Below are 25,883 nucleotides of genomic sequence, written 5' to 3' on the forward strand. Positions count from 1 at the left end.
ATGGGTTCAGACGTACGTGACCTGAACTCCCTGCTGACCCCACTGCCGCCGGGCCCCAGCCCCGGCTGCCCGGCGCTGCCCGTCAGCACGGCCCCACAGTGGGCTCCCGTCCTGGACTTCCACACCGCCGCGTCCCCTTACTCCTCCCTGGCCGCCCCGCACACCTCCCTGGGCTCCCACTCCTTCATCAAGCAGGAGCCCAGCTGGGGGGCCACCAGTGACCCCCACCACCACGAGGCCGACCCCCACTGTGGCCTCAGCGCCTTCACCGTCCACTTCTCGGGACAGTTCACGGGCACCGGGGCCTGCAGGTACGGGGCGTTCGGGGCTCCGCCGGCGCCCAACCAACCCCAACCTGTGACTGCTCCACATCACCACCAGCCCCCCAGCAGGATGTTCAGCAACCCGCCTTACCTGACCAACTGCATGGACACGGCTCAGCAGGTGGCCCGCAACCAGACAGGTAGAGACCTCACCTCTTACTTTCCTTGTTAAAAACTTCACTCTCTGTGTCAGAAATCTGAAACACAAACATAAACAATCCATAATGTCACTGATTTAACTCATCAAGGTTGAAAGGACACAGGTGTTTGAACTTCATCTTCCTCTCTTTCAGCAGGTTGTGCTGATACAAATATCTCTTCCTCAACTACAGCTTCAGCTAATCTGGATTATTGTAAATGTGTAGATTGTCCACTTGAAAGGATTGACAGGTTTACAAAGTTACAATACAGTTTTAAAACCATTTCAGTCATGTAATGAAGTGATGCTGCCTGTTGACAAACTTCACGTCTTCTACTCGAATGTATGTGGACATTAGGTGACCTTTACCACTGTTTCCTCCGTCTAAAACTAAAGCCAAATTTCAATTGAACTATTTAAATGTTTTGATAACTCTAAACATAACACCTACCACAGTATATTGCATCCCCTATAATATTAAAATATATGCTTTTGGTCTTAATCATGTTGAATTTATTAATTTAAGGGTTTAAATGTTAAGTTAAACACAAACAAACTCCAGTTACTGTTATTTCTAGGCTTAAATTAACACTGAACGTGTTACCTTGAGTTACATTTAACACTATTTTAACAGAAATGCTGTTAAACCTCAGTCTTTCACTTTAACACTGCAAAAATGTACTCAGTAGAATATAATGGTATGAACAACAGTGAGTCTTTTAATATTGCGTTATATTACACACTGACGCTCACATGTCCACTGTGTATTTGGTGTAAAAAATAAACTTGTTAAATAAAAATAACGGTAATCGCAATTAAGTTTGTTCAATTTACACTTGAATGTTACACTTATTTAGCATTACTTTTATACTGTTAAATGGAACAATTTACCACTAAAAGAGTTCAATGTAATCCTATTCCAGAGTGTATTTAGTCCTAATTGTGTCAAATTGAACGCTTTTATTGTTAATTTAACACCACAAATAACTGCAGTGTATTTGGTCCCAATGGTGATAAATAGAGTTGTGTCTCTTTCAGTCTTACTTTACTACACTGCAAAACATTTACTCATTTGATTTATTATGTGTAAAAAATAAAAATGCCTTTTACATATTCTTATAATTCTGGGCTGTCGTGAACACAGAGAGATATAATATATATATTATATTAATATATGTATTAATATAAATATGAAGCCAAAGGTGGCACTTGGCTTGGCAGAAGTTGTTGTGGAACATCGTCATTTGAATTAGCTTGTGGTTGATGTAAAACTTTGACATTTAATGCTTGTTATATGGAAACAAGCGCATGTTAAATCCTGTAAATTTCCACACGCAGGACTTATTATTAGGACATGTTTAAAATCTCACGTTAAAATAAAGGAGAAATTTAATCACGAAACTCTCTATGAGTCTAATAGTGTGAGTTTGCCATCAGTTAAATGACGCTTGCGTTAAACACAGAACAATAGAAATCCCAACAAACAGAGTAGAGATTTATACTAAATTATTAAAAATAAAATATTACAAAAATATCAAGTTCCCACTGAATTAATTAGTGTAATAAATAATAATTTTCCATGGAATTTAATGAAATACATCCTCACAGTATGTGATTAACATGCAGGCAAATGATCATTAATTTCATCTTTATTTATGTATTTATTTAATTTAAACTAAATAATCAGTTTTCATTTTTGGTGCTTGAATCTAGTATTTGCTATAACTTTTAATTGCATATTTGCATATATACACACAACATAATATCATGTATAACGCAACAATTTGTGTTTCGCAAAACACATTTTTTAAAATAATCTACTATTAAACAGATTTTATTATTGATTAATAACTGATGAGTGTATAGGTTAAATTCATAAGTCGTTCGAAAAACCTTTTACCTGCTCTGGTTTTATTGATCCGTCATCGGGGGATAATGAGTGTAACACAGATTAATTGGTAATAACGTGCTTATCAGGCGGATGATGATGATGAGTGAGTAAAATAACATGATAATGAAGGATCAGCGTTGACCTGCAGCCTGGTTTTATCTGACCCTCCTGCTGTGGCTGGACGAGCGCACACAAACAAACTCACAGCAGGACTCAGGTCACACGGTGGAGAAGAGAGTGGATTAGGGGTCACGCAGGGTTTCACTTTGGTTTTTGACATTTACTAGTTGGTTTGTTGGTAAAAAAAAACAATATTATTTTTGATTTTTATTTAGTTGTTTTTCAGCTATATAATTGTTAATTAAATAGATTTTTGAGTTTTTGTGATTTAATCTGATTGTTTTAGGCATAGTGTGGTCATCACTGGATGTTTATTTATTTACTTACCAGAGCGAGTGTGGCAGACTCTGTTCTTTTGTTTGCATGTTTGCAAATAAAACCACACATTTAATTTGATTTAATTTGACTTTCATTTGGATTTTTTCCCATTAATAACAATAATAATATAAGATAATATTACAGTGATACCATATTATTTCCAAGTTAATAGTCAGGTAACAGCATTGTAATTAAAAATGACTGATTACTATTCTAACTATTTTCTTATAATATAAAGTTGAAACTTTATATTATAAAGTTGAAATTAGTCTTTCCTTATGTCCCAAACACCGTTTCCATCTATATTTCCAAGCATTTACTTGCTGATTACGACATAAATTAGATTGTATACCATAATATTACCTTTTTACATAATTACTACTACTCTATTTTAACATTATTACTGGATTTGATGTCAACCAGTCAGATATTAGAAATATAAAGCAAATATAATATGCTAATGTATAGCATATTATATAGCATTATTATATAAACTGCCAGTAAATTAACGTCATCATCATTATGTTGAAAGACAAAGCCATAATTTGTCATTGAAAGTATTCTCATATGGCCCATATACCCATGTACAGTATAATACACACACATACGTGTGTATGTATATGTATATGTATATATCAAAACAAAGTAAGTTGTTAAATGTTTTTTCCGCATTTTGAGATGTTGAGATTAAAGCTCTGTGAAGTTTTGTCAGCTCTGGAGTTTGTGAGATCGTAAAAAAAACAAAAGACGAAAAAAAAAGGATGGAGGGTATTTCCAAACTTAAAGCTACAGCTTTTCCACTTGAATACAAACTGACCCACACACACACACACATAGATCGGGGGTTGGGGCGGGCGGGGGTGGTCAGACAGGGGTGAGTAGAAGATAAATGGAGAAGTTTAATGAGTTTTTCATCTCCTCACCGTCCTCCTCCTCCTCCTCTCACCCACTGATCCACAGTCAAGTTAGTGAAAGTGTTGCATCTGAATTAATGAGGCACATGCGTGTGTGTGTGTGTGTGTGTGTGTGTGGATGATTTATGAGAGTGTGTCGAGGCCTGCAGGTCAGCCAAAGTCATGAGTCAGATCTGAGGTGCCAGGCACTGATCCTGTGTGTGTGTGTGTGTTTGCTCTTGTATTTGTTACCTCTTTAGGACCCTTTTTCTGGACCTAAGTAGCCCTCATGGAGACCAAAACCTGGCCTCAATTATGTGCAATTATTTTCTCCCAAACGTGATAGTGGAGGTTTGTTGAAAATGTGTTTATATGTCGTATTAAATAATCTTTTACATTCACCATGTGCTGCCCTAGACCTAGACTGAGACACGGCTCACACCTGCTTGAGTCGACAATATCTAATTTACACACCTGTATGCGTGGACCATGACGAGTAAAGGACCTCAAACTGCAGCCGGAACTTTAGATTCTTTGTGGAGATAAACTTTGAGTGACTTTATCTGGTTGTCAGAGATTTCTTCCTGTGTTTGCTCATTGTGTGAACTGTTGGGTTTTATCTGCTCTCTATAATATTGTAAATCAGTGGTCAGCCAATCGATGGCCGCCAGCATCAGTATCTGGCCTCGGCAGATGATTGAACAAATCTGATCTTCAATTATTTGCTTATCTTTACAAATAATTTCCAGCTCTTATTCTGAAAAAAGGAAGACCTTAGAATTGACAGTTAACCTAAACCAAATAAATGCTGTTTGGGGAGTAAATGAAACTGAAAAACTGAAATGATGCACAATAAATATCATCAGTACGAGTACGTATTGCACACACATTTGTTTTCGTAACAAGCTGGAGATTAAAGACAAAGTCCACATTATTATTGTAAGCTAAAGTGAATGTGCAAACTTAGGTTTTTGTGTCTAGCTGAAGACGTTTTAAGGAACTTGTCATGTTTTGGCCCAAATATTAAATTGCTTACAAAAGAATTGGCCCACAGCCACTTTTACTTGCCGATCCGTATTTCGGCCTTGAGATAATGTAATGTATGCTGTGATTTAACTGAATTTATAATTACAAATAATAGCAAAAGCAGATTCTGAACACACATTGCTGTGTTTCTTTGTGTTAAACATTGGTTCTAATGAGCTGGAGAGCTGATTCTGAGCATTTAATTACATTTATTTAAAAAAAAGAAATACAAGGAATACACCTGGTGGTGTCTATAACTGGACTATAAGCTAATTTTCCGCACAATTGGGAATTAGGTCAATGTTGCCGATGATTTAAATAGAAGTTTGTGAAAGAGTTAACATGTTAACGCTAAGATTTGTTTATTTTTTCTGTGTGTGTTTCAGGTTACAGTGCAGTTGCGTTTGATGGAGCCGGTAATTACGGTCACACTCCCACACACCACAGCTCCCAGTTCTCCAACCACTCCTTCAAACACGAAGACGCTCTAACTCAGCAGAATACCATGAGTGAGTGTGTACGAACTGTTTATACTCTACTGGTAATGTTGAATTGTTTTTTTCTGATGGTCTAATGATTCTTCTTATAGTTATTCATCCCTTTGTTGTTCTTAGTTATTAATAAAGATCAACAAAGGATCTTATTCTGTATATTTCAGTATTACTGCTCTGTGTTTTAAGCATAAATCTTCATATAAGGTAAAGGTTTTTTTTTCCAGACTACAGGTTTACACAATGTTTACATTATTGATTCTTTCCTTTGTTTGCCCCAAAAAATGTCAGAAAATGGTGGGAAATGTCAATCAATGTCAACATCCCTGAGTGTCTTACCTAAAAAATATCCAACTCACTGTCAATGAGAAGAAAAGACACAATATTTGTATATTTCTTAATATTTTAGGAGTCCCACAACTCAAAAACATACAATGCATACACAATAAAACAATATGTGAGAATTTACAATTCAAATCTTTGCATTTATCAACTCAAACGATGAAAAATCAGGAAAATTCAATCCATGCAATGGTCAAAACCACAAAAACAAACACGGAGCAATGATAACTATTTACATTAAAGAAATCAAAATCAAATAATTTGTTTTCAACACATTAATTCAGTCGTCAAATTGCAGATTGACGAATTGATTATTGTTGCAGCCGCATTGTAGAGCTGAAACTAACGATTCTTTCATAATCGATTAATCTGTTGCTTATTTTCATGATTTATCAAGTAATTGTTTTGTCCACAAACCAAAATTTCTTTCCAAGATTTCTTTGTCATATGGAGCAAATAAACCAGAAAATGTTCACATTTAAGGAGCTAAAACAATCAGAAATCTTGTTTTTATCATGAAAAAAAGCTTCAAACTGATTACTCAATCATCAAAATAGTTGACGTTTCATTAAGTAATCGATTAATAATCGGTCCATCGAGTAATTCTTTCAGCTCTACCACATTTGCCTCTTTGTGTGCAGCAAAAAAATAAGCTTTGCCCAGAAAAAAAAACTGTATATTATGCTGATTACATTTCATTTCTGTGCGTAAGAAGAACAAACGCAGATCTTCATGCGTGAGTGCACAGCTGCGTTTGCATGGCAGCTCCGTGACTCTCACCTAGGGAGTGTCTTGTCCCTTATTCTGACATCCCTGCAGTGACCTCTCCTGTCAGAGGTATAAATCACCCACATCCTGACTCACAAACTCCCTGGTCTCCTCCTTTCATCCGCCCCCCACCAGGTCCTCACTTCCCCCCCGACTCATGTTATTGGTAAATATTTAAATATGAGTTTTTATGAAGCCGCCCGAAAATTTATGCCGTTTTGTTTTTCGAGATAACTTAAGAGAATTGGAGCTGAGAGGGATTTTCCTTTTTTTCTTTTTTTCTGGAATGTGGAGAAATGTCATGGGAGCCATTCGTCGCAACTGCTGGGGAAGCTCAGAGTTTAGGAGCATGGAGCGAACGGTCTTTTTTTGTCAAAGAGATGAGGAAAAGAGGAGAGGGAGGTTTAAAAGGGATGAGATATGGAAGAAGTTTAAAGTCGTCTCCTCTGAGGGAGTTTACCTTCATCTACAGACTTTATAGCCGCACGCTGTGCATGTATATTTTATAATTGTGTGTGTGTGTGTTTCTGTGTGTGTGGTGTAGGTGAACAGCAGTATCCTGTACCACCTCCTGTGTATGGATGTCACACACCTTCAGACAGCTGTACAGGCAGCCAGGCTCTGCTGCTGAGGAACCCATACAACAGGTAACACACACACGCACACACACCAACCAACCGAATAACCAAATTCTACCTCTAACCCTAAAACCAAATCTTAATCCTCTAAAATCCCTTCAAGCTAAAATGTCCTCACTAGGTGAAATGTCCACATAACGCAGGTTGAAATCCATATTTGTGTCACAAATATATTGTACACATGTACACACACGACACAACACGTGTAACCAAAGCCAACGACATCCAGTTAACTCTTGACCTTGGCATTAAAGGTCCAGTGTGTGAGAATTAGTGAGAATGCAGTAGCAAACAGGAGGACCTCTGCTCAAACACATCAAGAAACTGCAGAAGCTACAGAAGCCTTCGAATTCCAGGCTTTGTTTGCGTAGTAAGTTTCTGCTTCAAAACGTCAAGTTTGTCCATCTTGGCTGCCGTAGAAACATGGCGTCACTAACATGGCGGCCAAACTGTGTTTAATTTCAAGCTAATGTAGTTTTATACAACCATTCTTATGAGTTTCTGCTTCAGTACAACCAGGATTTTTTTTTTCTTGGTCTTGAAGGTCAGTGTTTATACCAGAAAAGAGGACACACATACACACATGCATATCTATTTTTATAATAAACTGAAGCTGGAAATGTTCCCCAAAAACCATTGTTGATTGTGTCAGACGTCGGTCATTCAGGTAGCAGGATGTGTTTGTGAACAGGATGTTCACCTTCAGAACAGGTCTGTCTGCCTCTGCTGCTTCCTTTCTCTTTTTGTTCCCCTTTCCTATGGCTGCTCGTTGGTCCCTTCATACTAATGAACTAACTCTTGAGTTAGATGAGATAAATAGACTTCAAATGAACGTCAGTGCTAGCAAAAGTCACGGTGCCATAGAGGGAAGTAAAATAACACTGGGAGGAAGTTGTGAGTTGTGAATATTTTGGGACTAGTTATTTTGGTGAAATGATATTTTCTTTTAGGATAAGTTACACTTTTAAAGTGCGATATTGAGTGAGATTGATTGGCTATCAACGCGATAGGATCTGTCATTTGATTCTAAATCACTTTTTAGCTTAGTTGTTAGCGATGGTTAATCGGTATCGGTTAGCATTGGTACCGGTCCGATACTGGCTAAAAATCACTGGACCGGTTTATATATATACATATATATGTATATGTTAGTGGTGGGTGTCAATGTTAACGCACGTTAACACATGACCGGAAAAAGACGCGTGTGACATCATGTTTACGTGACTCCCAATTGTTAAAATGAGTCTCTAAAGTAACGCTAAACTTTAAAAACAGAGGCACACATACGCGGTACACAGGTACAGCTGGTTATTTGTTGCGCTAACCGGTGCTAAAGGAGCTAACACAGCTAATGGCGCTAACTGCTAAATGGTGCCTGGACTCCGGTGTCACGGCGCGTAAACATGACGTTACACTGCTCTTTTTCCGGCCAGTCGTCATGGAAACGCCGCCATGCGTTAACACGCGTTAACCTAGTGCCCACCTCTAATATATATATATATATATATATTGCATGCTACACTATGCACAGACTGTAAAAATGTAAATAACAAGCAGCAAAAGCATTTTCGCTGAGTCATGTTTGGGTTGTTTATTTATTCTTTTTGGGAGAGTTATGTCTTTGAAATGACTCAGCATAAATGTGTTGTTAACAACTTTATAGATCATAGTTCACTGAATTTGACAGTGAACTCTTAACCTAAAAGTACCGGGAACTCAAAATAGTAAAATTTGTGTCGATACCGATACTGTCGGTACAGTAACGACTCAGTTCAAGCACTGATTAAATGATCAAGAATGTGATGAAAAACTCTCTTCTCCACTCTCCACACTGTTTGCGTGTTTGTCTAACATTCCTCACATGCCACTGACACGTTTGTTTTTTAAATCGATGGAGCGACTGCAAGGAATCCTGCGTAGATACCACTTTAGGACGGACCTAAAAGCATGAGACGCTGGCTGCTGTAGTGTAAGTCTGAGTCTGACGATCTTCTTTGTCATAAACATAACTGATATCAGCACAGCGCACACACACACACACACACACACACACACACACACACACACACACACACACACACACACACACACACTGCTGGGAATGCTCATACGAGTGGACTGGGTTGTCTAATCTTGCAGCCTGGTACCAACAGGACTGTATTTACTCTACAGGTCGTCAGCTTGGCCTGCTGGAACAACATGAAATGAAAACATGCTGATGTTTTATTATTAGAGGGAGAGAGAGAGAGGCTGAGGGTGAGAGGGTGAGGTGTGTGCAACTGCTCATGAGTTTCAACATAAACCTGAATTATAAAAATTTACTTTAACCCTGAGTGGTCACGTGGCTCGGATCTTTTTAAAATTTCAGTTTACAAAGATCAGATAACAACTGGTGCCTGTTTCGTTGAACACGTCTTATTTGCGCATGACAACATGAATCTGGGCCTGACGTCGATGTACAGCAGATAACTTGGCTTCCCCGTGAAAGGATTAGGCCGGATCCCTGACAGGTCCCATCGGTCTGCGGGAGAGAGGAAAAGCAGACACTTTTACTTACTTGAAAATGTCACGGCTTGGTAATTTAAATGTCATGCTCGGCCTCCGCTCCTGACAGTATTTCAGCGCAGGAATACCGCTTTTGTGCTCTGCTGGCCGAGTGCCCTGTTTCTACTGTAAAATAAAAGTGGGGTGTAATGAGCAGGGTACCAGGCACCGCACATACCCTCGTCCAGACTGCTGCAAGCCTGCAGGTGCTGTGATAGAGAGGCTGTAGGGGGGGGGCTATAAATCCACTCTGTGTGTGTGTGTGTAGTAGTAGTAGAAGTGTATTTAATCACACGGTAGGTCTGAATAATGATGGTAGAGTCTGCTGTTATGAGAGAATTCAGCTTTCCTGGTGTCTGAGGCACATTCTTTAACTTTTGCCCTCTCTGCATGTGTGTGTGTGTGTGTGTGAGCTGGCATTTTCATTAAAAATGCCTCAATTGAGGACAACAAAAGGCAGCAGAGCCACCGCGCTAATGGATGCTCATTGCTCAAGCCTGTCCTGGTGACTGACAGTCCAGTGCACAGCTCACGAGCCTCTCTTCTACCCGTTTCTTTGTCTTTCCTCCACAGCGGAGACAATTTATATCAAATGACCTCTCAGTTGGAGTGTGTGGCATGGAGTCCTGTCAATACTTCCGCCATAAAGAGGTTAAAACTCCATCCATGGTTCCCTCCTTCAAACAGCAGTAGTCAAGTCAAGTTTGTGTGGACCAGTGATGGTAGCCTCAGTTTGGGTAGTTTTGGACGTTTTGGTAGAGAAACTCTACACCCGATTACATCTATGATAGAAAAAGAAAGTGTTTTCTGCTTTATTTAAAGGCTGAAAATGGAAGTTCGCTCCTACACCAAACACCATAGAGAAAATTAGTATTTTTAGCTCATGAGGAAACAGGTGCTGCTGCTCCACTGCTGCCTCATCTGGTAAGATTCTGTTGCTTAGTTAAATCCAGGTGAAGCTTTTCAAACACGGACGTCACAAAATGACACATTTGAACTTTGTGATGTAGGCAGTGCTGGATCAACAACATCTATGTACCATCATGTAAAATCACTGATTTTTCAATGGAGTTTGGTAGATAGTTAGTAACACTGTCTAAAGGCAAGAAAGGAGAATTATTTTAGGTGTTTTTACTTGTTTAGCCATGATTTCATTGCCTGGTATTGGTTTATGTGCATTTAGTTGAATATACTTTTTGTTTTTTAACGTTCATTCATGGGTTGATGACGTCCCATTTGCCCAAATGTCAGCGTTAAATTAAAACCCATTCATACTGGGCTGTGGTGTCACAGTGACCTGCAGAAAAGCACTCTGCTCTGCATCTGTGAACGCTAACAATCACTTCTCTGCTGCGAGCCAACAGGCATTAAATCATACTGTAGGTAATGAATGAGTGTTTGTGTTTGTGCTGGTATATTTAGCTGATGTGCAAGTGAATGTGGTTAAATACAAACATGTGTTGCCTGTATGTATTTCCTGGGCTTTGTATTTAAATGTGACGAGATTGTGATTTTATAGTTGTAATGATTTGGTTTGTGCAGCTGGTTGATTAGTATGTTCTCCTTGAAAAGCTCAGGCTGCCTCTTCTGTCTGTACTTTCTCTGTCAATGGGGGGGGGTAGTAAGGATGAGGAGGATGAGGAAAAATGAAGGCGTCAGGAGGAGGAGGACAGGAGTTAGTGCAGATAAAGAGCAGCGGGGCGAGGAGCACGGGATGAGGAAGAGGAAGTGTAGGGGAGTTGAACGTGGAGAGGAAGAGCCGATAGGACGAGTCCAACAGAACCTTGAACCTCTCATCACCTGATGCAGAGATGTTTCTTTATATCACAGTGCCTGGATTTAAAGCCTCCTACGTTATTGTTCACAGTAGTACATTTGGAACTTGGAACTTAGATTACAAAATGTGTTCATTACCTTGCTGTTAGATAAACTGAGGTTTGTCCACACCAAAGTCCATACACAGGAGTGGATGATCCACTGCTGCCTCCATCAGTCAATTAAAATGTGTTATTTTGTGACTTCAGACTTTAAAATACTTAGTTCTGATTTCCTTAAATAACACAACCTTATCAAATAAGGCAGCAGTTTAGACCAATATCATTAGTGTCTTGTGAGCTAAAACGGCTGTTTTTCCTCAATGGACTTTGGTGCAGGAGAGTGAGCCTGTCTTGCACACAAAAAAGAACCATGAATGGCCACTTTAATGGCTTTAAAATTCCATAATTAAAGGTAATTATTAATCATAAAAAGTTATACAAGGCACAGAGGTCTGGAGGAGAGACAGACAGATATTGATACTACATATTGATGCTGGTCTTCCATCCCAACTGAAGCAATACAATCATGTTTAAACCATTTTAAACCCGTTTTTGTAGGTAATTCATAGTTACAGGCAAGGAAATACAGTACCTTTGAAATTAAAAGACACTCAATTAAAAAAAAAAAACATTATAGAAATTAAAACAATTTAAAACACCAGACAATTTAAAATCAAGCAGAAATTAATGCAATTTAAAATCATTATTTTTAAAATTATTAAAATCATTAAAAAGGAAAGTAAAAGCAGGATAATGTGACTAAAGGTTCAAACTGTTTAAATTTAATTTACTCTAACATGTTTTTTTTCATCATTATTTACTCCCTGTGTTGACTCAGTATCTGCTCGTCAAGTTAAACTGGTCGTTAGTTTCATGTCATGAATGAACAGTATAGGAGCATTCTGCAGAGTTCTCTACCTCCCTGTTGATGTTTTCCCACCTGTACGTTTGGGAAAAATCGCGGCAGACAAAGAGCAGCTTATGACTGACTGGACGTTTGACCACATTCCGACTCTGTGCTGCAGCAGCACAGGATGCAAACTCCCATACTCCTCGTCTCGGTGAAGGCAAAGCGAAATATGACACATTTCAAAGACAGGAGCGTTTTGTTTCTCCGTGTGTGTGTGTGTTATCAACAGAAGATACGAGAGGCAAAGCTGGCAGCTGCGTCTCACAGAGCAGGTTTTGTTCCACTCATAACGGTGGAGATAAACACAAAAGACTGTATTGTGTCCTGCATTTCCATATCTAGTTAATAGGTCACCTAGGTAATGTAGTAAATAGCTTATATAGTTAATGATGTAATGATTAGTTTATGAATTAAATTTTCCCATCAAAAAAGTTTTTTTATTAACAAATCATTATTGAGTACATTATTAAATGGTAACATACACATAGAGAGATTCCTTTCTAATACTGAATATTCATGTATGTTTTTACTATGCGTTGATGTAATGGCTGCACATACCACATAATGTCATCTTACTTTTTGTTATCATTTAGTTTTATATATTTGCTTTTAAAAAGTGTGCACATACACATATATATACATATATGTATACACATATATACATATATATATCCCCTCAATCCATTTCATGTGGCCCATAATTCAATATCAAGTAATAATTATTTCTGTATGTTTTTTTTCATGTTTTTCAGATTCATTTTGCATCTTTTTTTGTCTGTAAACTATACTTTGAAATTCTTTGAAATATTATCACACATATTATTGTTATTATTTACTTGACCGCCCCTTGTGACCAGACTAGATGTTCATCAGCCCACAGGTCATTTGAGTTTCAGTCTCTGACATTTACTATCATTTTATACAGGTTTGGGTTTGAGCTTGTTTCAGTTAATGTACACTCTTAGAGTGCACATTGTCCTCATAGGGGAACCCTTTTTGGCTCCAGGTAGAACCTTTTTGGGGTTTTAAAGGGTTCTCTGCAGCAAACCAAACTTGCTGGAACCATTCGTGTTACCAAGAACCCTTGAAAAACCCTTTCTTCGGGAAAGGGTTTTTCAGAAGCAAATGGTTCCAGGTAGAACCTCAGCCCTTGTAGAAGGACCCTTTTGAAATCCTTATTTCTAAGGAGTGTATATCTCTTGTTTCACTCTATATTTACATACATGCAGTTGTGGCCTTGTTAACACCTGTTTTTTCATATGCAATACTTTAAAAAAAACTCCCATTAAACCCCTCCTGAACATATCTGCTGAGTTTGCTGTGCCCACAAGGTCGAACTATTAAATATTTTAAACTGTTTCTCCACAGAATATGAATACATATATCACCAGAGGCAGCACAGGTTCAGCAGGATTTATTATACTCTGACAAAAAAAAAAGAAAGAAGAAGAAAAATCATAAGAATAAAACATTTATCAACACAAAGTTACATCTTTACAGTCAAATCTGTGTCTTGAATTGATGGGTCTGTGTTTTGCATTACGAGGCTGAATGTGACATGGTGAACGCGCATGAATAACGGTATCCTCCTGACCCCGGTGTACCTGCACCACAGTGCACTCACTATAACAGCCAGTCAAGCTCTATATATCTGCCAATGTTAGTTACAACACACAAATTTATGCCTCGGAGTCGTAATCTCGCGTCTTGTTATCTGATGTCTGTCTCACTCGCATCCATCACACTGAATGAGACACGAGTTCACGAAGGACAGCCTGTTTTTTTGAAAATTATTTCACAGAATATGACATTGAACGGCTGAAAAAAAACTAAAAAAAACCTGTCAAACTCGTGTTGATGTTCTTGTTCTTGTGCGAATGTGAATAAATCAGTCATGGTTCCTCTCTCTGTTTCTGTGCTGGCAGCCACACAGCGGGCTACGACAGTGACCCCAACCCCATGCTGTACAGCTGCAGCACGCAGTACCGCATCCACACACACGGAGTCATCAGGGGCATTCAGGTAGGATTTAAACTCCACACTGCACAACCCTGCTCAGCCTCGTCTTGATGTTTGACTTCACTGCAAAACATCACATATGTTGGGAAAATGTTTAAAAATGTAACATTTTGACAATTTAAAGGTGCAGTGTGTGAGAATTTGTCAGAGTTCTTCACCTCTCTCTTTCACAAATGTATGGTGGCCTTCACAAAATTAGAGAGAATGTTCTTCTTCTTCATGAGCTTAAAAAAAAATGCAAAATCAAAATGTAGAAATGTGGTGGCAGAAGATGGCATTGAGTGTCATGAAAGGTGCCTCCAAATATAATGCATTATTATTATTATTATTATTATCATTACTAATAATAATAATAATAATAAGTAAATATAAAAGTCTTATTTAAAGGCTACGGAATTTTTTTTTAAAGTAATCAAACACTTATAAACACATAAATATGGCTAGTACAGTAAGCGAACTCTGACATATTTCCAAATTTCACAAATTCACAAAAAATTGTGTATAAAAAAATGTGTGTTTACATAGTTGGTGAAAATGTAAAAAATGAAAACAAGTATAATTCAGTCAGATTGCCTATAGGTTGTTCTAAATAAAAAAAGGATATGAGACACTCAGTTTTGCACATCTTATAGCCTCTGTATATACATTTTTAACATAGTAAGGAAAAATATCAGCCTAAATGCTCTGTGTTCTGAGAGTTAAATTAAAAACTGTTAATTGCAGAATTTGTTAATAAGTCTAATTTTCTCGTGATAACGGGATAACAACAAATAAAAGCCTGTTTCCGCTATACTAGCATTTTTATCAGACATGAGCACCTGAACTCCTAAAAAATGGAGACTCGACAGCATGAGTTCAGTCAAGGTCTGCACTGTGTCTTATCGCAAGATAACCAAATAAATTATCATATCATCTCGGGGGGGAAAACGACTTTAGTCATCTCAAGATAACGCATTATCTCGTTATCACAACAAAATGAGTCGTTATTCCATGATAACAAGATAATTATTCCGCGATCTCGAGATCACAGACCAACAAATTACAGGAGCAACTGTGGCCGCTTTTGGCTTTTCATAATCCAGCCAGCATGTCAGTGTGGGCCCCATAAGGCTTTTATATTCAGGCTGACAATATGGGTTGTCCCGTGGTTTCCATGGTAGCCCCTCTCATCTGGGACCCATCTTATTGAAACCATATGGGACATGAATAATTTGCCCACTTCACGCTCATGTCCACTTAGTACCCACTTGTAGTCTGGAAAGGGTGCAAAGAGGCAGTGAGCATAACGGGGCAAAAATGGGTGGGGCCACCGTGGCCAAACCCACTTGGGACCCATATTGTCAGCCCGAATATAACCCTTATGGGGCCCACACTGACATGTAAAATCAGTAAATAAGAAACATGAGCTCGCACAGAAATGAGGAACTGCCAACTATTTGTGCTGCTGCATCGTTTGTGTATGACACTGATTTTATTTACCGCCCCAAAGGTCACTGTGAGGTCACGCTGACCTTCTGTCTGCATACTTCTGTTACATGTACATGACCAGGATGTTTCTCACTGACGATCTCACGTCAGATCAACAAACACTGGGAAAAATACATCAACGCAGGAGGAGAAAAGAGGAGGGAGGGGGAAAAAGACTATGTTTTTGTTGAATTTATTTTTAATGAGAAGGCTGAAAGAGATGAGTGGTGGAGACGCTGATGCATTAACCAGGCGACATGAAGAGGAAACACTGATATGTAGCAGAGCAGAGATTTACTAACACACACACACACACACACACACACACACAGATTTTTAAAAGGCACAAGAAGAATCTTTTTCCACATATCCATTAGCAGTGAATAAACACACACACTCAACCAGTTAATGCCTAACCCGAAAAAATTAACCTAACCATGACTCAAACCATGACCTAAACTAAGCCAGTTCCTCAGAAATTAGGTTCTGCTTCATTAGGACCAGGTTTTGGTCTCCATGAGGACTACTGGTCCTGACAAAGTCAGTGTTTATGGCAGAGAAAGTCCTAAAGAGGGAACAAATTCAAGAATACACACAAGCACACGTTGCACAGCATTCATAGTGAGGACCCTCATAGACATAATGCATTCCGTAGCCTCTAACCCTAACTTAACCTTAACCATCACAAGTAGAGCCCTAAACCTAACCCTTAACCTAAACCCAACTCTAACCCTAACCCTCAAACCAGGTCTTCAACAATAATATGAGTTCTAGCCAAAATGTCTCACTTTCCCAAAATGTCCTCAGTTCACAGAGTTTAGTCAATTGTTGGTCCTCACACAGCTACACATAAAAGAACACACACCACACACACACACATATGTTTGTGCAGCATTCATAGTGAGGACCCCCATAGACATAATGCATTCCCTATCCTAATCTTGACCATAACAACTAGATACTAGACCTTAACCTCAGCCCAATTCTAAACCTAAAACCAGGTCTTAACCCTGAAAAAGCAATTTAAAGATATGAGGACCAACTAAAAATGTCCTAATTTTCCCAAAATGTCCTCACTTCACATGGTTTATTCAATTGTTGGTCCTCACAAAGCTACTCATAAAAGAACAAACACACAGTTACAGTGGGTAAAGACACAGTTTCCATACAGGATCAGCATGTTAATAAATCATTAGAGTTTAATTACTGTCTGTCAGCAGCTCTAAAGGACAGGGTGCAGAGATTCTCCAGACGTGTTCTCAGTGCACAACACAACTACTTGAGATTTTTCTTTCTTTCTTTCTTTCTTTCTTTCTTTTTGGGGCCTGTTTCATTATTCACTCTGCTTCATGTCTTTCTCCTCCCTCCACCTCCACCATCCTCTAACCTGAGACAAATGAACTGCATGAAACACACACACAGGACTTCTGGCCTGAAACTAAAGAAATGGAAACTTATTGATTTTGATCTTAGTTGATGGTTAATTAATGTATTTGTTTTACTGAAAATGAAAATAAGCTTATTCCAAAATGCCGTCTTTATTTCATTTATAACCCTCTACATATTAAAAAGATAAATATAGGGTCTTAATCTATTGTAGTAACTACTGCTTTGTAATAATCATTAGAAGTTAATTGTTACTAAATGTATTAAAGGTTTTTGTTCATTTATTTTTGCATTACAGTCATAGTCTTATATACTATCTAATAATTATTATTCTTATAGTCCCATTTGTTTATTTGTTCTATTGTTACCCATTTATTGTGTTTTATTTCTGTATTTGGGTTACACACCCACAGTTCAATAAAATATGAATATAGAATCTTAATCATAATCTAAAATTGAATGTAGCTCAAATTAATTAGTATATATATTATATTATTATATACTTTCATTCAGTCACACAGACACAAACTTTTGTTTTTTTGCCCTTGCCTGTAATTACTCTGCAGTGTGTTTTTGTGCATAGGGTGAAACACCGCAGATTCTAACTCATTGCGCGGTGATGTCAGACATTTTTAACTGTCAGTAATAATTCGGCCTCTCTCGGGTTGAAGGTGCCAGTGTCAGCGGCAGCTAATTCCTCCAGTCGCTGCTAACAGCGCTCATTACAACAGGGCTGACCTCGCAGTCTGTCATCATATTCAGCTAAACAAAGGCAAAATGAAGAGCAGATGGTTGTGTCTGTGTGTGTGTGTGCGTGCGTGCGTGCATACATGTCTGTAGTCAGAAAAATTCATCAGACCTATCACTGTGAGGACATTTGGGGCTGGTCCTCACAATTTTATAGAATTTATTCAGGGTTTAGACTTGGGTTTATCTTTAGGATTAGGTGACGGTTGATGTCAGTGTCCTCACTAAGAATGCTGCACAACAATGTGTATTTTTGTCCGGGTTCTTGTATGGGTATCTTTGTGAGGACCAAAAAACTATAGGGAGTGCAGACATTTTGGGAAAGTAAGGTCAATTTGGGAAAATAAGGGGATTTTAGGAAAGTAAGGACATTTAAGGAAACTAAAGACATTTAAGGAAAGTCAGAACATTAACTAACCCTTTTGGCTTGCTCTCAACTTCTGTCACTCCTTGAAAGGACTTTTAGGGTTATGGTTAAGACTCGGTTTTAGGGTTAGGGTTGGGTTAAGGGTTTAACTTTAGCTCGTTGGCTGCCAGCCATTTTCAGCGCAGAACTGCCAAGCGTTTTACACAATTTGGACTGATTTTCCAAGACCCACAAAACAGTATGTTCTATGGCCATGTCAACACTGAAACTACCAAAAGAAAGGGGAGACTCTTTTCTTTCATCAGACTGTATTTGAATTGACGTCATTGGCAGCCAACGAGTTAAAAAACCTTGAAAATACAATAACCTCAAAAAGGTGTGTGTGTGTGTTTGCTACCTCTTGAGGGCCTTTTCTGGCATCAACTCATTGACCTTGACAGGACCAGTAGTCCTCATGGAGACCAAAACCTGGTCCTATTGAGGCAGAGCCTAAGGGCTAAGATTCAAATTACGGCTTGGTTAACTGGTTATTGCTAAGGTTGGGGTGAAGCTTTGGTTAGGCTCTCCAAATGAATGTTAGTCACTGTAGAGTCCTTAAAAGGATAGTTGTGTGAACCTGTGTGTGTCTAATTTGCCGTTAGCATGGAATAAAAGTACAACATCGAGCGGGAAAAAGTAGACGGAGAACAAACCTGGAAGAGAGTCCTGAAACAAATAGAAGACATGTTTTTTCACACAGCCATGTGTTATTTCCTGTGCTGCAGTGAGGCTGTGATGAGCCGCGCTCGGTCTTAACAGGCGTGACCAACTGCTCCCACTGGGCCGCAGTCAGTCTGAGGTCATTTTACTGCTAATTCATGTCTAATGAATATTTGAACCATTTTATTACAGCGATCCCCCCAGAGCCAGACACATCACATCTACTTATGCACACAGAGTGCATATTTGAATCGTTTGTCGCCTAAATTACATTTAGTGGTTCAGTTGTTGATTTTCAATCGTTTAAACAGCTTATTAATTGATATCAAAAAACATATACATAGACATACCGTATATATATATGTTATTTTTTATAGTAGTGAAAAACATGCATTCCAGTTGTTGAAAAATCCCACTCAAACCCCCCTCAGTCTTTCGTCATAATATGTTGAGACTATAACATAGAACTGAACAGAACTATAACATAATGCAAAGTTCACAACCTTGAAAGTTCATATTTGATAGCCTTCAAAGTCTGTGTACTTCAAAGTTCATGGCCTTCAAAGTCTGTGACCTTCAATGGTTGCGATCTTCAAAGTTTGTGACCTTCAAATTTCACGGCCTTCAAAGTTTTTGACCTTCATAGTTCACAACCTTCCAAGTTCGAATTTCACAAAATGTCCATATGTTCGAGACGATACTGACTGGCTGCGTAAAGGACATCTATGACTCCTATCATACTGCAAACCGGATATTTTTACTGTACAGTTTTACACTTTTTGAGCAAAACATTATACATTTTGTGACGTAATAAATAAATTCTGACTTTGCATTTGCTTCAAAAAAATCTGATTTCTGATACAATTCAGTTATTACAACCCCAAATTCCTGCATGCCTGCATGGGAATGGCTTGTAAAAGAATTATAAAAAAAATAATAATAATAATTCAAATGGAAATAGTTGTTTGGTTCGTTAACTTTGTAGCATGTTTTTACCTTCCTTGTGTGTGTGTGTGTGTGTAGGATGTGAGGCGGGTGCCCAGCATCGCTCCGGCCATCGTGCGCTCAGAAACCAGTGAGAAGCGTCCGTTCATGTGCGCTTACCCCGGCTGCAACAAACGCTACTTCAAACTGTCTCACCTGCAGATGCACAGTCGCAAACACACAGGTGAGACGTGATGATGTCACACTTGTGTTCTGACAGCAGCACTGTTTCGTGTTTTCCCTGTTGAAGTCACATTTTTATAATATTATTGAAGTAAATGTCTTAAAGTATATGACATTTAGTGTACTAGTATACTAAAAGTATTTTTAAAAGTGAGGAGTTAGGATTGAGCCACGGTAGCTCAGTGTTAGGATGAGTTGTCTTTCAACTGGAAGGCTGTGGGTTAGATTCCTGGCTCTGCTCGGCTATATGTGTCTTTGAGCAAGGCACTTAACCCCATGTTGAAGAGTGTGAAGGGGTGAATGGTAATACTGTAGTGAAAAGACTAGAAAAGCTCTATATAAATACAGATTTATGCACCATTACCAACTCTTCTTCGTCTGATATTATTTGGTAGTAGTGAGTAACAAATATAGTGAGAGGAAATGTACTGGAGTTAAAGTAAAAGTTGATAGAAATAGAAGTAACAAAGTAAAGTACAAATATGTGAATACTTAAGTACAGTAGCAAAGTATTTGTACTTTGTTAAAAGTCACTCCAGAGAACAAAAGTGATGTTTCCATTGACCTCATGTTGCCAGAAAATAATTCCTGTTTTGGAAAAAATAAAGAAATCATTTTTATTTTCCAGTTTCATACCAGGAAACTCCTTCATTTTATGCCTCACCATGTTTTAAGGCTGGGTTTCTCACTCCTGGTCCTGGGACGCTACGGTCCATGTCACGTTTTAGATGTTTCCCTGCTCCAACACACCTGATTCAAATAACTAAAGAGCTTACTGACGAGCTGACCATTTGAATCAGGTGTGTGAAACCCTGTCTGATCCTTGTGAACACTCCAGAACACATTAACGGAATGTCCTTTCATTTAATTTGGTTCAGTTGGACTCAACGATGACCTGATTACATTTTCAGTGGTTAAAGTTTTAAGGGCATCACATTTTCATCAATATGACCCCTGATGAGAACTTTCATAACACTCACTTTGACTCAAGGATGTTATGATTAGAAGCTGCTGGTCAAAGGTCAATGTGACCTCACATAAGTCACGGTGAACCTCTCTAAACATGTTTCTCAACCTCCTTAAACTCCTTGTTTTAAATGTCAATTCTGCCATTATAATGGCACTGAAGCAGCATGGAATCATGGGTAATGAGTAGTAATACACAGATTATGACGTTAAAAGGCGACTGAGATTACCTAAATATCTATGGATTTAAGACATGTTTGAAATGTTTTAGATAATTTAAACAATTGAAAATCATGAGTCATTTAGATATTTTAAAGCAAAATTGTTTAAAAAAAAAAAATTCCCCACTGACTCATCTATGAAAAACTCAAAGTCCAAGTTTTAGAAGTTTAATTAGTAAATGTTAATAAATGTTATATTAAATTTACTATGACTGGTTATATATTTTTTATATACATATTTGAGGAGCTTGCAATTTATCTGAATGACACAGCTACAGTTATTTGGTTCAAGGTGATTATTTTGATGGTTATTTCGGTGGTTTTCTGTCAACTACCACCTTGTTTTATAGGGTGTATAAGACAAACAGTGTTTCCCTCTCATTGTACTCCATATATGAATAAATTAATATTCTTGACAGATAAAACATAGTTTAGATGAAAATAAACATGTAATAAACTCTCCTTGTCTGTGTTCAGGGGAGAAACCGTACCAGTGTGAGGTTGTAGACTGTGGCCGGAGGTTTTCCCGCTCAGACCAGCTCAAACGACACCAGAGAAGACACACAGGTTTGATCATTTCCCCTCTGTCTGTCTGCGTCTCTGTCCTTTTATTGTGTCAGGTTGTTTTTTTTCCGGTCCCTTCAGTCTTTGCTGTCTTCACTTGACCTCTTTTTTTCCCGCTGTATTTGCATGAGAGCCGTGTAATAAAGTTAATCTTTTGAAGGGCACAGTTTTTGTGACGTTGGAAACATCATCTTTGGAATGCTCTTCAGTGCCTGCAAAGCCTTTGCTCTACTCTATTTTCTCCCTCTGTGTGTGTGTGTGTGTGTGTGTGTGTGTGTGTGTGTGTGTGTGTGTTGTGTGTGGACATGTTTTTCTACGTGTGTGTACAAACGTGTTTGTATGAACTTGTCTATGTGTGTGTGTGTGTGTGTGTATACTGTATACGTGTTTAGGAGTTAAACCCTTCGAATGCGAGACGTGTCAGAGAAAGTTCTCTCGGTCTGACCACCTTAAGACACACACCCGGACTCATACAGGTAAAACAAGTGCGTAAACTTTTATTTTTCCCATTTCTTCTTCATCCATTTGATGTTTACACATGTGCATATATGTGAGATTAAACTGATTAACATAGTATTTGTACTCAGCACTGACCACTTTATTTGGAACACCACAGTATTGGTAAAAAGGTAGTATTTATTTGAGATATTTTGCTGATTTTTGCACTTTATATTTAATCAAGAAAGACTTATACCGTATCAGTTTTTATGTTAATGGAGACTTGATCCAGATTGGTTTTGTTGGTTTGAAAGGTCTTACCTTAGACTGCAACCCATATTGAATTTTTAAGCATATCCAGATTGGATCAAGCTTGATGTTCTTGGCAGTCTGGACAGCTAAAAAACACAGGAGATCCGAGATTTGTCGAAAGCGGATTCAAACCACATATGGACTTAGTTTCGAATGCGATTCTGATCAAACTTTTATAGCGTAAGATCCAGAGAGAAGGAAGTTAATTGGTGGTGCATTAAATGTGAGAGCACTAAATCTTGTGGTGGGAGAATCAACTCACTGCAAATCAGGTGTGTGTGGCTCTGATTGGTGTTGATTCAGCCCAGGTGTGGGGAGAGTTCATATGCCCTGAGTCTGCAGTGCTGTGTGCTGACTCACTGTCTCACCTTCAGAGGCAGTGAGAGGTTCTTCTCCCTGTGGCTTCTTAAGTTGTCTTAAGGTGTCTCTATGAACACCAACTTAGAACGTTGTGTTTGCCTGTTTCCCAGTGTATAACATATGGTGCTGGATAGTTTGTTGTGATTTCAGCCTTTTGGGTTATCAAGGGTCTCGTGGACAGCCTTTGGATCTCCTTGATAATTCTGGTTTTGAGTCAGCTGCTTGGCAGCGGTGGTTTAGTTAATCATTTTAGGAAGCCTGTAGTGGCTCTGTACAGTTTCATTGTCCTTTTCTCCCCTTTCCAATCTATCGCTATTGCAATTTCGTAATTATCCCTATGGAATACATTTGAGACACCGCTGCCCCCCCCCCCCCCCCCCCCCCCCGTTTTCCGACATTAAATGATCGACACAGTGGAAAACAATTCTTTAAAAATCGTACGAAAGTTTTAAACAGGCACATATTTCTGTCGTCCATGTTGTTTATTTTGTCTGGTCTTTCTGGGGCGTGGCCGGCTGAAACTATAGAAATCCACGTGGAAAACTAGACTAGACTATGTCAATATAGACATACACAGATCAGATCTGATCAGTGGCAATGTATAATGTTAACAGGAAGATCAGATTCTGATCGCATATGCTTACAAATCTGTTTTTATGCTGTAGTCTAAATCCCAATTTTTTTATTAAAAAGAAAAATTTGACAAAAAAGTCAAAACAAAAATTTGACAAAAAAAGTAAAAACTAAAATTGGACAAAAAAGTCAAAACAAAAATTTGATCCAACTGTGTTTGAAAACTGCGTCACAGACACGGCGACGCCCACATAATCACCAAAGCAACCCAGTTTGATCACATGCAGGTATCAACGCGGGACAGTTGACCTGAACAAAGCCTTTGATTTATAGCTGAACAAAGCGTAACAGTCATGCACAAAGCAGGAAAAGTTGCGTGATTTATTTCGCTGCTTTAACGTCTTTTAACTTAGATGTGATTAAAGGCTCCGTCTGCAAAAACCGCACTTTCAGTTAAATACAGTTTAAACCAGCACTGATCACATTGTATGACTGAATAATTGCAGAGAAGGCAGGTGTTCCTAATAAAGTGGTCAGTGAATGTACATAGATATATTATTATTATTACTTTATATATGCAAACACATTAAATATTAGATAAAATTCACTGAATCTTTCCATACAGCTCACGATCAGCACAATGTACTAATACTTCTTTCATTTTTCATTTCCACGTCCCTCCTGTCTTCATCATCCATCATCCATCACCCATCACGCCCTGTCTCTCAGGTGAGAAGCCGTTTAACTGTCGGTGGCCAAACTGTCAGAAGAAGTTTGCCCGGAGTGACGAGCTGGTGCGGCACCACAACATGCACCAGAGGAACATCACCAAGCTGCAGCTGTCCATCTGAGTCCACGTCCACACTCTGTCTGTGTCCCCTCCCGGCGACCTTTGACCCCTGCAAAATCAATCTCAATATCACTTCAATTGTAACATAATGAGACTGTGAAGCTGTGCCGTGACTCTCCAGGTGAAGCATTTAAAGGACATTCTGTGTTTTTTTTAATTGTGTTTATTGATAAGTGATATGCAACGACTCAAACCCAAACAATGTGTGAGATATGCAGCCTTTGATTCCCGCGTTGGTGGGTCTCATTGGTGCCGTGTTTTGTGTGGATGCCTCTTTGCATTTTGAAGAATCAAAAATATCGAAGAAGATACAGATATGGACAAAAGTATTCAGACGCCTGACCATTACACCAACAGGGACTGTTATAACGTATTCAAATACATATACAGTACTTTAATATGAAGTTGGTCCCTCTTCGCTAGCTCTTAGCTAGCTATAACAGCTTCCACACTTCGTGGAAGACTTTCCTCAAGATTTTGAAGTGTCTCTACATGAATTTGTGTCCATTCATTTCATGAGTTGTAGAGCATTTACGAGGTCAGGCTCTGATGTTGAAGGTCTGGCAATCTTTGTTCCTGTTCATCACAAAGGTGCTCGACGGGGTTAAGGTCAGGGCTCCGTGCGGTCCTTGCACACCAAAAGAGCCTTCGTTGGTGTCCTTCCTTGGAGATAAGAAGTTGTCTAGAGCCTAAAGTCTTTTGTCCATATAGAACAGCCACTAGGGGGCGACATTGCTTGTTGCTTCACTAGCCACCTTTAAAACATCAGTTATCGCACACTTCAAACAGATTAACCGATGACGAGATTAGCGTCAGAAAGGTAGGCTACGCTAGCCACAGAAAAATGTCGTTAGCGGTTGGTGGTACATACCATAAACTGGTCTACTTTTATATTCACAATGCTATTTTAAATTTCTGGCTCGCTTACTCGATGAGTTTCTTGAAGGCGTGTCCTATTTTCGTGAATAGAAAAAGGCATAGTCCGTGTGCTAAAATGACACAAAGCTAGCGGGGAAGGACGCTCACTGCATTGAGAACAGTCTTGAGAACATGGCTGCCAGACTCAAGTAAAAATAGATTTCCTCTTAGGCTCTTGGTTAAATGGACACCTGCTCAAGTCTACAACATCTGCCACCGCTTTATCTCACCATTTTACAGCTTGGGTAAACAGCTATACTTTCATTTATGCTACTGTTCAAAATTTTGGGCTCACCTATACAATTTTCTTTTTGTGTTTTCCATTAAAACTCACACTTTTATTGATCAAAAAAGTTGCAAAATGAATAGAAAATATAGTCAAGACATTGACAAGATTAGAAATAATGACTTTTATTCAAAATAATAATTTTGCCCTTTCGTCAAAGAACCAGCAAAACTGTTTTCAGCTGTGCTAACATCATTGCACAAGGGTTTTCAAGGGTTTTCTAATCATCCAATAGCCTTCTAACGCCATTAGCAAACACAATGTACCATTAGAACACTGGAAATAGGCCTCTATACACCTATGTACATATTCCATTAAAAACC

General features: G+C 38.7%; 1 protein-coding gene across 4 annotated transcripts; it reads left to right on the forward strand.

Annotated features, from left to right (window-relative positions):
- wt1a (WT1 transcription factor a) lies at positions 1-24,357 on the forward strand (the record flags this gene model as incomplete). Of its 4 annotated transcripts, none has more annotated exons than XM_083893208.1 (9): positions 1-463; positions 5,097-5,219; positions 6,856-6,958; positions 10,067-10,144; positions 14,146-14,242; positions 19,929-20,073; positions 21,737-21,826; positions 22,216-22,308; positions 24,236-24,357. In XM_083893208.1, the coding sequence occupies 9 exons, from the start codon at positions 1-3 to the stop codon at positions 24,355-24,357; spliced, it is 1,314 nt and encodes a 437-aa protein (XP_083749334.1). The 4 variants fall into 4 exon arrangements, with proteins under 4 accessions (XP_083749334.1, XP_083749335.1, XP_083749336.1 ...); XM_083893209.1 differs by having other exon boundaries at positions 5,109-5,219; XM_083893210.1 differs by lacking the exon at positions 10,067-10,144.
- Positions 24,358-25,883: the final 1,526 nt, after the last annotated feature.

This window comes from Microchirus variegatus, assembly GCF_963457635.1.
Source record: "Microchirus variegatus genome assembly, chromosome: 8".
In the NCBI taxonomy this organism is placed as follows: Eukaryota; Metazoa; Chordata; class Actinopteri; order Pleuronectiformes; family Soleidae; genus Microchirus; species Microchirus variegatus.